Source organism: Salvia splendens, chromosome 8 (assembly GCF_004379255.2).
Source record: "Salvia splendens isolate huo1 chromosome 8, SspV2, whole genome shotgun sequence".
NCBI lineage: Eukaryota > Viridiplantae > Streptophyta > Magnoliopsida > Lamiales > Lamiaceae > Salvia > Salvia splendens.
The window spans coordinates 15,425,221-15,442,532 of record NC_056039.1 but is presented as its reverse complement, the minus strand read 5'-3'; the positions used below and the strand labels follow the sequence as shown (position 1 = coordinate 15,442,532).

At 34.2% G+C, this 17,312-nt stretch overlaps 2 protein-coding genes across 2 annotated transcripts; one reads left to right on the top strand and one right to left on the bottom strand.

Moving 5' to 3' along the window:
* Positions 1 to 5,158: 5,158 nt before the first annotated feature.
* Positions 5,159 to 7,139, top strand: LOC121745249 (cyclin-U4-1-like). The gene is made up of 2 exons (XM_042139075.1): positions 5,159 to 5,606; positions 6,896 to 7,139. Exons 1-2 carry the CDS (start codon positions 5,266 to 5,268, stop codon positions 7,137 to 7,139), a joined length of 585 nt encoding a protein of 194 aa, XP_041995009.1. The 5' UTR covers positions 5,159 to 5,265.
* A 69-nt stretch (positions 7,140 to 7,208) lies between these two features.
* Positions 7,209 to 10,818, bottom strand: LOC121745248 (histone-lysine N-methyltransferase, H3 lysine-9 specific SUVH5-like). The gene is made up of 2 exons (XM_042139074.1): positions 10,720 to 10,818; positions 7,209 to 10,110 (listed from the first exon to the last, which is right to left on the bottom strand). The coding sequence occupies exon 2, from the start codon at positions 10,073 to 10,075 to the stop codon at positions 7,352 to 7,354; it is 2,724 nt and encodes a 907-aa protein (XP_041995008.1). The 5' UTR covers positions 10,076 to 10,110; positions 10,720 to 10,818; the 3' UTR covers positions 7,209 to 7,351.
* Between the last annotated feature and the right edge of the window lie 6,494 nt (positions 10,819 to 17,312).

The window sequence follows — 17,312 nt, the reverse complement described above, 5'->3', positions numbered from 1 at the left end:
ATTTTGACCTTTACTCTATATTTATATAGTGACGACACCTGGACCAAAATTGACACATTATAAAAATGTATGTTTGGGCTGAGTCCAACGTAACATTAAGTTTATCTTATTATATTCCCTATAGAAACGCAAGTTCATATTAAGGGCTAAGCCCACTAGCATAGTACGAGTTTATAAACTCTTTTCTTGACAACAAAAATGCTGGAAACTGTTTTAGTGAACCTCGTCTAAAAAATAAATACTCCCTTTGAACTCGAATAATAGACTTGTTAAATCATTTTGATACATTCTATAAAATTAGTCCATTTTTATTTTTAGTAAAATTTTTCTCAAATCACCTCCTTAATAACAATACTCCAATCATTTTTTTTCTATATCTCTTACTTTATATCGCATTAAAATCATTGTCATTTTCAAAGTGTTCAATTTTAGAGGATTGAGAAAGTATTTTACATTGATTCATAAGTCAACATATTTCGAAAGCCCATTTAAGGGGTCAATTTGATTTTCTGATGGATCGAACAACTAGGATTTTAAAGTACTTTGCAGCATTTTAAAGGTGAAGTCGAAAATTACAAATAGAATCAAATTCGTGAGGTAAATAGAAATTGTCCTAATCATTGAATAATAAATTGGCATGTGACTAAATAATTGGCTTCACATCTATAGATCTGGAATTTAATGCATTCGAGCCTAAGACCCAAAGATTTGAAGGTCCAATATTTGTAGATCTTCTAAAATGGATAATCCAAAATGCATTTATCTACAATTAATTAGTCAAACAAGGAGATGAGATGTATAATCATGAGATACAATGTAATTTTAACACTCTAGAGAGTAGAGACATCAACATACACTGTCACAACCAAATTTTCTAGAAAAAAAAGACAATTAAACAGAATTAAGAATAGACATGAACTTTATTAATGAATAAACATATAGTAAAGTAGTAATAACCTGTTAAACAAAAAAGTTGCCTCCTTATATTTCTTGACTTATAAACAACCTAAAGATATCATAATATAAAACAAATTCGTTGTTTTTCATCCCTTACATCTATGTAATTTTGAATATTTTTCTCATTTTCATTTCTCACAATTCAGGCAAACTGAATACTCATTTCCTTTTTTAAAAATAATTTTTTTTCCTTTTCAATCCATTTTCTAGAAATAGAAATTCCCATTTTAAAAAATGCATCACACAATCCACTAACACTATTACTTTTTCTTTTCTTCTATCTTATTTTATCAATTTGTATTAAAACTCGTATTGTTTCCAAAATTTCTATTTTTAGAAAACGGATGAATTATTTTTTATATAGCTATATGATTGTTATCCCATGGCTTCAAATAAAAATGAAAGTAAGTATAAAATTTGTGGATAAATAAAGGTTAAATTGTGAATCATTGTGTAAATAAATTTTATTAAATATATTTCAACAAAACTATATGTAGTGAAACCGGCAGTAGAAGCGGCCATCCATACCTGACTAACGTGAGAAGCACAATTCAGTTCAGTAGTTGGACTTGGAGGTGTGTTTCTCTTCACTCTTCCGACACGTGTCGACACCCTATTGGGCCCAAGAATATAATTCATTCCTCCTATCCATGTAGTGCAATAAATAAATTGCAGTTTGTGCGTGACGACCACTCATTTCCAATCCAAATCTTACTCTCAACTATCTCTTTTTTTTTTAATTATTATTCTATTTAATTCGAATTCATACTATTATTATTAATTAGGATCTTGGTCTCAAAGACCATGACTTTTCTCAAATTTTGATATTTCCTACGAACTTTAAAATTGGTCTAAAATATCACAAACTTTACATTATATCCAACTAACTTCCGTGCATTTTTTATCCTACTTGGCACTACTAAATCAACGTGATTTTCTACGTAGCATTTTATCCTACTTGTCACAAACTTAAAAAGTAATCTAAAATATCATAAACATTTCACGATTGCCCAAGTATAATAAAAATTTTGCCAAAGATATTTAATTTGGACTGCCAGGGGAAATAACAAATAAAATATAAAATTTCTGATTTTTTAGATAAATTTTACCAAAATTAGACGAAAGTTGATAGTTTTAGAGAGGAATATCAGTTATTAAATTATGTATTACTTGTCTTTGTCTTCTCTCCAATGGCAGGCACCACACACAAGTTGCAGGTTCCTCCAAAGATGGCGAGCGATGCAGAAAACGCAGGCATCAATTGAACTTTCTATTTCTACTAGCAAGGTAGATTGACATACATGGGACATGGTCGCATCAAAATCCGAGGTCATGACTAAATCGCCAACATTACTGATTAAAACCTTGTCGTATTCGATTACAATTTAAACTGGACATGATAAAAAAAAGTTGAAATTCTATGTTTTTTTATTTATTTTAATTAACCAAATAATGGATCGAAAAGTTATTGCTACATCATGATTGCTTTAGCACTAAATCGTAGTAGTATTATTTAGATTATATACTTAAGTAAGGCTGATTTCTTACGTTGTAGTTCAACTGAATAATATATCAGTCATCATGATTTTCAAATTCCCATGGTTTTTTTAAATTTCACTATGAGTTGAATTTTCATAACTCATTAAGGACATTTTTTAATACTCTCATGCTTCATGATTAAATATAACATATTTGACCTGTACGAGTTTTTAAAAATTGTAGTACTATAATTTTATAAAGTAAAGTGAGTAGAAAAAATTAGTAGAATGTGAGACATACTTTTATACTTCGTATATTGGTTTATAATAACGTATGGGTGGAATGAGCTAGTTGAATGTAGGGTTCACTTAACGAATATAGTAAAAAGTGAAATATGATATTTATTGACGGGCTGAGGGAATACAATTAGAACGCTTATTTGTGTTTCTAAATCTACCACCAATTCTTCAAAAAATGTTTTTATTATTAGTGTCTCTACTAAAAAATACTTCATCCGTCCAAAAATACTACATTCGTCCCATAAAAATATGTGCACTTTCCGTTTTCGTTCGTCCCACAAAAATATGTGCATTCAATTTTTGGAAAGTTATCTCAATTTATTACCATATATATCAATTTATTTACAATTTATACCACGAGTAAACACTACTAATAATACGGGTCCCACTAATATGATATTGTTCGTTTTAGACAAATTTCTTGGAGTATAGTTCCTGGTACATTTGCCAAGTAATTAAGTCTTGCGTCAAGATGAGTTCCATCATTCTTTGAACAACCATTTCCACATTATTAATCCTGGTTTGCAACCTAAGTAAGCAAATGGATTGGTTCATATACAATTGATTAACCAAATTCAACCTACCATAGGATATAACTAACTATTAAACACATCAATCAATATCAAAAACGGAAACATCAACCTTTTGCTTTTACCACAAAATGAACCCATTAATAATCTCATGATTTCTTGGAAAACGTTACGCTTCTAAGTCTTAACCTCTTTTTCAACGTTTATTTGGTGCTAACAAATTATGTCTGTTTTAATCATTTGTTTGTGAGCCTAACCGCAATCGATCTAATTAATAATACTCCTTAAAATTATTCAAACAATATCTTGTAATATAATTGTGCATATATGAGAGGGGTATTAACACAAGAAATCACAAATTTTGGTCGAAATTTGATATTTTTCACTAATCTAAAATTTGGTTGTAAAACTTATGAACTTATATCTTGCACTGAATTTTCCATGAAATCGGTATTCCTCAAATTCGAAAAAATTTACTACAATACCTAATTTCATGATTTTTGCAACCAAATTTTAGCGTTTGAGTAAAATTTCAAATATGACCAAAGGTTACGATGTTAGCCATCAATGGTCTTATTTCAAATTTATTTTTTGTCATTTCTCGAATAAAACAAATTCTATTTTATTTAGTATTCATTTCATATATTTTCTCTGCATTTGAATTTATAGCTATTTGGTTTTCAACTTTCAATTTTTTGTTACTTTATCTATCCAATGGTTTGAAAGATTGTGTATATTGATTAGTGAAAGATACTTCCTCCGCCCTATTCAAGATGTTCACATTTTTAAATGTCATGAGATTTTAGAAAAAGTTGTTAGATGGAGCAAGTAGAAATAAAAAGGAAGTTAAATATTTTAATAAGGTGAGGAAAGAAATATTTATTTTCAAGTATAAAAAGTGAATATTTTGAATAAGACAAATTAAAAATGAAAGATAGATATCTTAAATAAGATTGAGGGAGTAGAAAATACTTGGTGAAAACTAATAACATCAACGTTTTTTAATTGTTGCTGGTCAAAACAGTGATGACTAAATACACCAACCAACCTAGCCCACTTTAATTCTTTTTTTTTTCTTTTACTAACTTGTTTCTTAATTAGGGATGGGAGGTTAAATTCTTTAATTCAATTTTCACTATTACAAACAACACACTAACCAACACTTCATTTACCGTTATAAAATAAAATTGAACCGCAGAAATATAAACATTAAAATTGAAGAATATCGAAAAACTTTGAAGACTATATTATGATAGATGACCCGTTTATTTTCTTCAATAATATGATACCTTTATATAGTGCATTATAAAGCTTGTGCTCCAAGTATTCATGGGCACCAAGCTAATATATTTCTTAGCCTCCGAGCCAATGTATTTTCTTGCCTAAACTATCTAGAAAAAATTCAAATTGAAGATAATAGCAAGTTCCGTATCGAATTGTCCAATAGTTAATTTGAGGGACAGTGTTGAATAAAGAGATTCGTCAAATAGAAAATTAAGAGTGGAGTTGTGGAGTTTCCATTTAACCAATCTGAAGATCTGAAGCAGACATTCTCACCAAGTCAGTAAACTTAAGAAGTCCTACAAGCGTGCTTTGTAAGTTAAGTTTTAGATATCCCATTGCTCAACTTGAGAGAGTGAAGATATTAAACCAATACTCCTTAATCTATTCTCGTTCTTTAATTTTAATATTCACATATCCCCATTTCAATTCCATTTTCCAACATTTACAACTCAGGAAATTAGAAGCTCGGAGTGTAGTTAAAATAAATAATTTATTTTCTTGCAATAATAATATTAAAAAGTTTATGGACAATAAAATTTAAGACTAACACATAACTCTTGTAGATTCGACAAAAATAGAAACTTCACCCTCTCTATTTTATTCCCTCTCCAATACATTAAACCCAATTCCACCCATTAATCTCCTTGACTATACCTATAAATAGAAGGTCGGTAGCACGCAAGGTGATTAAAACAATTGACATTGATCAGTTGAGAATGAGCGCCGAGCTGGAGATCCCGGACGACGACATGCCGAGGATGATCGGGTTCCTCTCGTCCGTCCTCGAGAGAGTTGCGGAATCCAACGACGGATTGAGGTGGTCGGAGGCCCAAAAGACGTCTATCTTCCACGGACTAGCGCGGCCGGCCATCTCCATCCGGTGCTACATGGAGAGGATCTTCAAGTACGCCAAGTGCAGCCCCTCGTGCTTCGTGGTCGCCTACATTTACTTGGACCGCTTCGTGCACAAGCAGCCCGCGCTGCCCCTCAATTCCTTCAACGTCCATCGCCTCCTCATTGCTAGTGTCTTGGTTTCTGCCAAGTTCATGGATGACATGTTAGTTCTCTCTATCTTTTACTTTTTTATTTTTTCGAGATTAATATTAAAACACAGTGCATTGGTGAAAATGGGATTGCTGGGTTGTGCCCATGTGAAATCTACACAAAATGCCAACAAATCATTTTTTTTGTATTTGAGGGTGTGGACCCATTAATTCAAACTTGTGCAAAACGAACATGCTATTAATCACTGACAGAGGAATATGTCAAGGATTAGAATTGACATTCTTCAAAAATCTTATTTCATCATGTATTTTCATTTTCTAATTTTCTCTATATATTGTACAAACCCGCTGCCAGCTGTGCAAATTCCACCAAACAAAAAAAACTAAACGCCATTCCTCGAATATTTTCTATTACTCCCTCCTGGTACAGATTTGAATAAATTGTTTGACTTTATAAATTAAAGTGGGTAGAAAAAATTACTGGAATGTGAGGTCTACTTTTATATACTGGTTTTATAATAAAATGTGAGTGGAATAAGTTAGAGAAATGTAAGATCCACTTACCAAATATACTAAAAGTGAAATAAGAAATTTATTGGCTGACATACAAAAAATAAAAAATGACACATTTAATGGCGGACGGTAGGAATAAAAGATCGTGGATATAGATTTCAATTTAACTCAAATTTGATGGGCTGACCTGATTATCCCATCAAATTTAGTGGGTTAAAGCTGGTTAGCTCAATGGGTTGGTAGGGTCCCCGTTCGGCTACAAGAAAATAAGTTTAGGTTTTTGTTTGTCTTGCATCGCACCTTTTCACTCGCATCATTCTTTTATATTTTCTTGTTTTTATCTCTGGGAAATATATGCCCTAATGTAAGGATTGGGGACAATTTATAACTATCTCAAACTAAAAAACACAAATATATAATTTTCTATATGAATAAATATTTAAAAATTGATTATGTTTTCTTGTGTTCTTATGAATTTGATGTCTTTCCTTACATTTTCATTTTTTTAATTTATAAAGTTGATTTTCTTAATGATATTATACTACTTTTTATAAGAAATATAGAATCTTTAAGATTAAAAATTATGGTACAATATAATTTCAATTTATAGTTTTTAACCAGATTAGTCTGCTGGGCTAACTAGAATGTTTGGAGTTCGAGATCGTAAATTTTAACCTGATAAAATTGCAATTCAATTAGTCTGTAACCGAGTAAGGTTGGGCGGATTGACATCCATTTTTGGAGATGCATGATAATATTCTTCTTAATCTCTAAGCATCAATACATATATATGCATAGTAACTGATAAATTAAGTTGAGGTGGATACAGATTCTACAATAATGCATACTATGCCAAAGTGGGAGGAATAAGCAGGACAGAGATGAACCTGCTTGAAGTAGACTTCTTGTTCGGGCTAGGGTTCCAATTGAACGTCTCGACGACGACGTATCATCACTACTGCTCTCATCTCCAGAAGGAAATGCTGCTTCACTTCCCTCCTCTTTCCACACGTAGAAACATCCGGTTTCACGTCGACGACCAAGGATCAACTCAACACCAGTTAGCAGTTTAGTCGCGCGCGAGAGACAGAGACAGAGACAGAGACATTACAGACATAGAAGCAAACAAATTTTACATGAACTGAACAATCAACCCTCCAAAGCTGCTCCTATTAAGGCTTCATTGCTAAAATGATATCACTTTTTTCATTTATAACACTTTATAATTGAAAACAATGAGAAAGCAAAGTCAAGTTAATGTAGGAGTAGCAAACAGTGTGGCTAGCTAGTAGAGCTTGCCACTACATTTCCGAAAACCACAGTGGCAAGCCTTGCTCTTAAGTTTTCCGTGAGCGTCTTGAACGTTCGCATAATTATAATCATACACTAGTTCGTGCCGATGAGGTATCTTCTTAGCAGCAAAAAACATAATATGGGGCATTTTCTTGTCTCCGTGATCGTAGAATACCTTTTGGGTGAAGACGTTGGGGTCGCAGCTGTGGTTAATAAACCTACCAATGTTACCGTAGATGGCAGCATCAAGAGCGTAATCATCATCCTGCGATTTCCCATGACATATATCGAACAGATATTCATCCTTGCCGATTTTCTGATTGGCTTCGGTCTCACTCAATATCTCTCCAACATATTCACATATGAAACTTCCAGGCAAAATATGATTCCGGGACCTCACTCCCCAGCCCATCGATTTGGTCTTGAAAATCTCCAACTCAAGATGAGGACCGCCCTGGCTTACTCGATTGATGCAAGAAGGAGGGCATTTGCACGAAGGTCCGCACTCATGAACTACACCGTTAGTCATTGGTTTCAAAAGTTGTCCATTTTCATTGTACGGAATCTCACCTCCGTTCTTCTTGACACAAGGGCATTGTACAGAGTCCGAGCACCCATTGACACAATCACAACCAGCAGGCTCCTCGAGCCAATACAAATGTGGATACACATTCTTGATCGTGTAAGTGAAAGGTGGGGGAAGCTCATCATCCACCCCATTCATTGCGCGAACTTTAAATTTCTCTTTCCCTTGTGAGATATCATTTACCACGCAAACTTCCTTAACTGGCTTTCTCCCTGTAGCATCAGTACCGTGACTCTTTCGTCGCCCTGGTAAGGGTTCACGGTCATCCGGGATGACACCAATCCTCGGTTGCCCTGGCAGCCTTTGCAATTCAAATTTGTAAACCAATTTACAACTTTGATTGTCTCTCTCTTGCCAATATTTGTTTACCTTATACAGCCCATCATACACGTACACATAGAGCATACCGCCTAAATGTTTAAATTTTGTAGGACCGGTTCTCTTGTGGATGACTCGAACCGGAAACTCCTTTTCCATGCTATTAACCAATGCAAGATTTCCTCTCACGAGCTTCTGATCTGACGAAGTATTGGCAAATACATTCGAATTCCCACCTTCACCAGAGTATATCAGAATATCATGTTCTTTACCCTTGTTCTCATATCGCCCCGAATCCACAACACTAGTTGCACACGGAGTGCAATCGACATTCACATAATCAATGCCTTTAAAAGTTTGGTTATTGAGACCAGCAATAGCAAGTTCTGTCCTAAATGAGAATTCATGACCAATCTCAATACCGGGTATATGGCCAAATGGCTTGTCGGGGGAGAAATCCATTCCCTTCGACCTCACATTTTTTGCTGCAACAAAGTGTGGCCCTTTAGCGCTTTTTCCTACTCCAGGCTCACTCTCAGGCTGTTGAGAGACTTTATCATATTCCTCTTTGAATAGTTTTAGAGCCTCCATCACCTTACGTCCCTTGGGATGGTCACACGGTACAATCTCGAAATTAATCAAGCGCTTGTGATTCTCAGCATATTCATGTTCGTCTGTACATTTCAAGGAATACGTGCCACTAGCTCCATCATCTTCAGGGAACATCTTCTTCGATGCATCATCACATCTCCCTCCTTCAGACTCACGGGAACATTCACCAGAATAAGTGAAATAGTTACGCTGGCGGTTTAGCTCACAATTAGGAAAGCTTTCAACAGATTGGTCAGCTTCTGTGGCAACAGAAACCGGATCTGCATGATCATCAGCATCAACATTTTCATGAGGTTTGACGCATTCATTCTTGTTATTGACACTTAGCTGGGACACTTTCCACTCTGCAGGTGATAAAATCGTAACTTCATCTTCATCTTCCGACATAGTTTCAGTTCCACAAGCATTTTCCTCTTGAACATCAGGTGATAAACTCCTAACTTCATCTTCATCTACATCTTCCACCATGGTTTCAGTTCCACGAGCATCTTCATCTTCCGGCATGGTTTTGGTTCCAGAAGCATTTTCCGCTTCAACAGCAGGTGATGAAATCCTAACTTCATCTTCATCCTCCGACATGGTTTCAGTTCCACGAGCATCTTTATCTTCCGGCATGGTTTCAGTTCCACGATCATTTTCCTCTTGAACAACCAAAGAGATCCCACCGCTAACTTTAAGCCTTTTCCTAGAAAGACTTTGGTCAATAGAAGTGCTTCCAGTTAAGGCATCAGGGTTCAAAGAGGGATGTTGACCCTTGGATTCCCCCGAGTCTTTGAGGACGTCGATCGCATCTAGAAATGTGTTAAGCATAAAATAAGAAGAATCCAACAAACTCACAAACTCCTTTGCATCAGCAATTACCGCTTCCAGTTTATCCATCCTAAGCGTCCAATCCTCCTTCTTATGATCCATATCACCAGACGTCATGCCTTCTTTCCGTCCTTCATCACCTTCTTTGTCATGCGACAACACTGACTTTTCTGGTTTTTGTTTCATATCATAAGACGGTAAACATCTCAGCGGAATAGCAGCAATAGCCTTCCCATACTTTCCACCATCTGAACTGCTCGAGATGTTTCCATCACTGGACCATTTATCTTTTTGCTCAGCGACAACCGAAGCAGCACCAGAATGTGAAGGAAGAACATTCCTAAACCCAGCAGTTTCACAATATTTTCTCGAAGATACCATTGGCGGCATTTTTACGAGAAAAGCAATAAGATACAATCTTTCACCTATCATATTCAGAAACATAATAAGCTTACCAAGTCAAATAAAAGAACAACCTTTCATATCTATAAAAATGCTAACTTGGTAGTACATTACAAAACAATCATAATCATCTAGCATTTGCATCTCTTTGTTAATAGAAAAAAGAAAGAACAGGAACAATTGTTCAAATTATCCCTATATAAGTTGAAATTACAGTACAAGTATTGTTTGAAGACAAACTGCAAGATCAATTTCTAATCCTAGTAAGCTTAACACCAATTGCAAAAACAAATACATGAAGTTCAAAATCACAACAGGATCATGAATTTGTAAGTAATAAATGTTTGATATTAAAATGCCACAGCGCATTTGAAATATCAAATTAAATTCAAGTCAACCAACTGAGATTTATTGAAGACTTGCTAAACAAAGAGCTGTAAAATTGAATAAATTATACAAGATGAGGGCACAAGGAGACAACAAAAAAAAAATTGAACATATATTTCAGCGCACAAATTAACAATTAAAAAAAAAACTCGAGAAGAAGGAATTTCCGGAAGAGGAGTTAAAGGTTGAGTAGAAGAGGAGGAAATGTACAAGAATTTTGGTAGAAAGAAGATGAAGCAACATACATTGAATTCAAGCTTGGAACTTCCACGCTAAAATCACTGTTTCAGCGATTCTTCACCCCGCTAACCCTAGTAACGGTAAAATCGAGAATAGGATGTTTTTCATATTTTTGAGATATAGTCAATTATTTGTTTTTTTAATGTCAATTGGGCTGACTCGTTTGGGTTTTGGTCAACCCACTTCGATTGTCGAGTTATTTAGGTGTGGGCAATTCAAGTAGTGAAGTTTTCATATTATAAATTTTCAACTCTGACCTAAATATTTATATTTTTTTTAGAGACGGAGGTAATTGGAGAAAGAATTTCTAATCTTAATCAACTACTTTCTCTGTCCCACAATAAGTGTCACTCTTATTGTGGGTACGGATTTTAAGAAATGTAAAGAAAAATTAGTTGAAAAAATTAGTGGAATGTAAGATCCACTTTTTTATATTGGTTTTATAATAAAATATGAGAGAAGTGAGTTAGTGGAATGTGAGACCTATTTACCATTTATGGTAAAAATGAAGCGTGACAATTATTATGGGACGGGCCGAAATGGAAAAGAGTGACGATTGTTGTGGGACGGAGGGTGTACTCCCCAACATAAACAAAGATAAATTAAAAATAGACCAATCCATTCTTATTAATAGTATATGTGGGTGTTATTATGTTGGCACTATTCATAATAAATTCTTTATGAAAATTAGAAATCATATCTTATATGAATTACCATTAAAACGATGAATATATTGGGAATTTCGATAGACTAATTCTTAATTTTATCTTGATTAACTTTGGCAGTGGTAAATCGGTGGTGGAAGAAGTTGGAACTTGGTACAGAAGAATGGGTCGAGGTGGAACTTGAAAGTTGGTAGTGTAGAATCGAGTGGAAAGGTGTGGAATAAAGATTGAAGAATGCTAGAGAATTGCTATGGCATGAAATGCAAAAGTACAAGAAAAAACCTAAAACTACTACTCCATCCGTCCCACAAAAAGAGTCATATTTTTTCATTTCGATCTGTCTCATAATAAAAGTCATATTTCACTTTTACCATAAATAGTGAGTAGGTCTCACATTCCATTAACTCATTTCACTGACATTCTATTATAAAACTAATATAAAAAGTGAATCTCATATTTCACTAACTTTTTCAACCCACTATTTTTGACATTTCTTAAAACTCGTTTTTACACCAAATGTAACTCCTATTGTGGGACGGGTGAAGTATTTTTTTAATGGATATTGGTGTCTAAAATCATAACTTTGGCCAAAATTTGGTATTTCCCATGAACTTTAAAATTGGTTTACATTTTGTTTGTTAGTATTTTCCATGGCAACTCAATCACCATATTCGACCAACATCTGTGCATTTTTTTATTCTAATCGGCACTACTAAATCAACGTGGTTTTCTACGTAGAGTTTTATTCTACTTGTCATGAAATTAAAAGTAATCTACAATATCATTAACATTTCACGGTTGCCCACGTATAATAAGATTTTTACCGAAGATATCTTATTTGGGTTGCAATAGGAAATAACAAACAAAATGTAAATTTGACCAAAGTTCATGATTTTAATTATCAATATCATTTTTTTAATTGAAAACTACAATTTGAAGGGACAATCCTCAACTCGGATGGGCCACCAACCCTAGTGGGCTAACCTATTAGGCCGTTTTTTACTCATAAAATAACACTACATAAATTATGTAGTGGCATATTAAAATATTACGCCCCGCTCTTGGTTTTGGCATATTATATCAATTTGTATTAGACTATTTATAGGTTGTGCTATATTGTATTCAACATCTATTCGTAAATCTTATGGGAGTTGGGTAAAGAAATTAAAGAACACTAGGGTGGCATACGATTCATTAGACATGGTAATAGTGATGTAACATAAAAACTTTATCCATCTATTATACTTAATTGCTAAGAAGTATATTTATTGGCACAAGAAATATAGTAAAACACAAAACAATCAGATTCATATAGCTTAAGCAAATAGTACAAGAATCAAAACACAAAACAAAAGAGAATTATTTAAAAGAGGAATAGGATTGAAGTAAAAGTACTTGAATGTTGTTGTGCTGCACTCAATAAGCCATTCCGACATCTAAACTTTGTTGTGTAGAAAATATGGCACCGAAGTCTTTTATTTATAGTACTACTAAACTATGATATTCCAATTCAAATGCAAATTTCCTTATTAAAAAAAGTGAAGATTTATGTATGGCAGAAAAGGCTAATTTTCCTGATTAAGTGCCTTGAATTATGAGATTCCTATTCAAATTACACTTCTCATAGGACAATAAAATTTCCTTTTCAACGAAATCTACCTATTTATTCGGATGTGGATTTTTCTCTCTGACGCCATATTAGATTCTTTTCATTATATTAATATTAATTAGTAATTTAAAATGAATTAATCTATTACATATTTTTCATTATTTGCGATAATTTAGGAAATAGAATAACCCTTCTATTAGATATGTGCACAATTATCTCCAAATCAAATTCAAAATCAGTTATGAATTTAGAATAAATCTTTCAAATCAAATCGTTTTGGTAATATCTTTTAAAATATACAAGACAAATATAAATATAATACTCTCCCTCTCGTGAAAAGTATGAACTATTTTTTTATTAGCTTGTCCTTGAAAAAATATGAACTTTATAATTTTAGAATAGTTAAATAACAAGTTACTCATACATATTATCATTTTATTTACAACTTATATCATTACACTACACCACTAATGATGTGTAGCCACTTGCCACTAACATTATTTACACTACTATTTATCTCTCTCTTACTTTACTAATTATATAGTAAAACTGTAACGACCCGCTAAGCCGATATTATTAGAAACTATATTATTAGCTTAATTACCTATATGAGTTACTTTTATGCGATTAAATCTGAGTTACTATAGATTGTCATCGTTGTTTGTTTGACGATAGACAAGTGAATAGAATCCACAAATATATAATACACCTATATGAATACAATAAATTTAAATAAATAAATAAATAAATAAATAAATAAATAAATAAGATCCCAAAACCAAAATCTTGATGTCCGATACATCCAACAAAATTTAATACATCCTACGTTCTAAGAAAATCGGGTACTTCAACGCGGACGACCACGAACTTGAACCGATTATACCTACACCAATTAAATAAACAATTAAATAAATACTCAAATAATTACTTAAATAATTAAATAAAAAAAGAGATATGAGCAAATCCTGAAAGGATAAGTGAATCCGTAACATTTAATGCAAGGATAAGTGAAGTCGTAGCATTTAATGCCTACATTAAATTGCATAGCAGAAGAAATGATTATTCTCTTACAAGAATAATGCATCTTTACGCCACTTGCATCTCTACGCCACTTGCCATTTTTTTTAATGTATATGTATATATACATACAATCATTTTCACCTAGCCACATCATAATCAAACTTTAAAAAAAAATTCACATAGAACAGAGGAGGGAGAGTTACAGGTAATTGTAGGATCAAGTCCTCAATCCACCAACACTTTTTCACATCAAAAGGTAAACTCCAAGAACCCCCTTCTCTTTACACACGAATCATGCATACATCTTAAATCTAGAATCTGTCTAAGTGACACCAACAATACCAAGCAATAAGTAGACATGATCCCTAATATCCAAGTTCGTCAAATTCAGTAAATACAACAACTAAAATCCCACCACCTAAATTAACTACAAAGAATGAAAAAAAAACTTAACTCTAGAATAAGAATTTGCCGGATTTTCGGCGATGGCTCTTTGGCAGCCCGGAGACGTCGAGGACAGCCCCACACCCCGATTCTTCATTAATTTCACCAACCTTCGCAAATTAAATTCCAAAAACCTCAGATCTAAGACTTTAAATCCTTAGAAACTGAAATAAAAGAGGAAGAAATTTAAACAATTACACCTTACCTTTCGGGAGTTCAGCGAGGGGCAGCGGTCTCGGCTGTGGCGGTGGCCAGCGATGCAAGGCGCGGAGGAGGCCGAAGCCGCCGCCTGTGCATGCACAGCGGCGGCGGGTGAGCATAGCCGAGGGAGAGAAGAGAAGGGAGAGGGGGAGAGAGGGAGAGAGAGAGAGAGAGAGAGAGGAACTGACAGATAGAGGGAGCACCGATCCGATGCTATCCGGAGATGGCCTGACTGTCGGGAGGAGGGCGGCGAAGCCGCTGCCTCTGCATGCCGGCGGTGAAGAGAGGAACCGAGGGAGAGAAGGGAGAAAGAGAGGAGGAGGAAGAAGGACCACCGCCGGAAGTGGCGGTGGCGTGACGACGACACCGGAGGGAGGCTGGCGGCGGCGGTGGCGATGTGTGAAAGGGAGGGAGGCTGTGTGCATTTTGTGAAATGAGGGAGAAAGACAAGTGCTAGGGTGTTTGCGTGTGCATCATTTAATTGGGCTCATTTATTTGGGCTTCTGATTTAATTACTTTGGCCGTATTAAAAAAAACATTGAGCCCAACTACTTGTGAATAATTTGGTGCAGCAGAAAAATAATTAAGAAGGGCCCAGATTCGAATTTAAATTATTTTGGGCTTAAAATAAATTATTTAAGAAAGATGGGATATTTAGTTGTGATCCGAGTTGTTATAGTATTACATAAAACTTATAGTGACGCATGGAATATCAACTTAGTCGGAGCCGAAAATAGAAAACGGACTAGTAATAAATAATGTAAGTTTTAGAAACTTCTTAATAAATAATATAATAATAATAGATTAGTTTAAACCTTGAGATTTTCTTTCTTATTTAATTAGATTAGTTTAAAACTAAATTAGTATTTTCCTATTGTGATATTTTCAAAAGGGTACGTTCGCAAGTAAAGTCGGAACGAAAGATTCAAGTTAAGGGAACTAAGCGATCGAGGTGAGCTTTCCTATACTAAAAATACAAATCGTATTTTATGAAAACACGAACACATGTTCGCGATTCTTAAAGATGTTGTCTTGCCATAAATGTTTTTGTATGATGCCTATCTGTTTGGCTAAGGCCAAAGGAATTATGAATGATGATATAAGTCGAATTCGGGTCCCAGTGAGGGTGGTGTCCCCGCTCGGACTAGTGTACACAAGCTACCTCTGACATGTTGGGCAGAGCAGGTGACCGTGGAAGGTGGCCACCTTCCCGGCACATGGAAACCTCTGGCATGTTGGGCAGAGAAGGTGACCGTGCGAGAACACCATCTCGACGACACAATGTGATCAGATATGGCTAAGTACAGGAAAAAGGGACTGCAGTCCAATGTGAATATTTTAGTAAGCTCGGGCCTTTTCAATAAAACCCCCGAGTGTTACTGTGATGATGGCTTGACAATATTTTCAAATGTATACGTGTAATTTTCGGCATTGTGTTCACTGAGTACTTTTTGTACTCAGCCCTGCATATATTTCTAAATGTGCAGGTTGAGCAGTAGGAAGTGCTATTGAGACAAGACATTTAATTCAGTCAGATTTTGACTCTCGGAGATTCATGTCTTTATACATGGAACCGCGTTCATTTGCTTCCGTTGTGCATTTTAAAAGACTCAAGTTTATTTTGTTCAAAACTCTGATATTTTGAAATTTTTACAAACAAATACTTGAGTTTTCATGATCGAGTATCTTTTCTTCTATGTATCAGCACTTGATTAATCATGTCTCGCAACCAATGTTTGATTTTATTTTCCCTTAATTCTTTCCCCGCTTCTTATACCCCCACCCCTAGTCACGGTTCCCCGACTATGCTATCCTTAGCAAGTGCGGTAGTGACAAAAACCTATAACGAACCAAATGCTCATACTTTCAGGAATGAAGGGAGTAAAAAAGTAATGTAGTTAATTAAAAAATTATTTGTAAAACTGGTTGGATCCGATTTGAAATTCAAGAACATTATCTAGATACTCGTTACATATTTTATCTTAATAATAATAACAACAATAACAACAATAATAATAATAATAATGTTAAAATAATAATAATACTCCCCCATCCTAAAAAAAGAACAATTTTAAAATGACATGGATTTTAATGCATAATTAGTAAAATAAGATAGAAATCGAATGAAAAAAGGACTAAAATATTGTTAGTAAGAATTAGAATTATTCAAATTTTAAAGAACGACTCAAAATGGTAAAACTAGTTATTTTTAAGGATTAGAGGGAGTATCTGTTAGTATAAAATAAAAAATTTATTACTCCCTCCATCCCATAAGAAAGTATGTATTTTTGGTTGGACACAAGTTTTAATACACAGTTGGTAAAAAATAAGAGATAGACAAAAAAAAGTAAATACAGTACTCAATGTCGAACTAATTTTAAAGAGCGAACCAGAAACTAAATCTTAGCCATCCAATAATATAATCTTATAGATATAATAAATCAACCAAATTTAATTTTTTTTTAATGTTAAAAATTGGTTGAAGGGTGTAACTGGAAGACATTTATCCATGCGGTTATTAGCTCCCATTATATCATTATTGAAAACATCTTCCTATGTAATCCACGATTTTTTTATCCTGCTTCTAAGTTACATCGTGAATTATCTTGCGTCTCCGATTTTATATTGCTTTTGCTCAACTAGTGGAGGAGGATTCACG

Coding starts and splice junctions, on each gene's coding strand:
- LOC121745249 (XM_042139075.1), top strand. CDS start 5,266: ATGAGCGCCGAGCTGGAGATCCCGGACGACGACATGCCGAGGATGATC. Junction 5,607..6,895: donor GCCAAGTTCATGGATGACAT/GTTAGTTCTCTC, acceptor AGGTGGATACAG/ATTCTACAATAATGCATACT.
- LOC121745248 (XM_042139074.1), bottom strand. CDS start 10,075: ATGCCGCCAATGGTATCTTCGAGAAAATATTGTGAAACTGCTGGGTTT.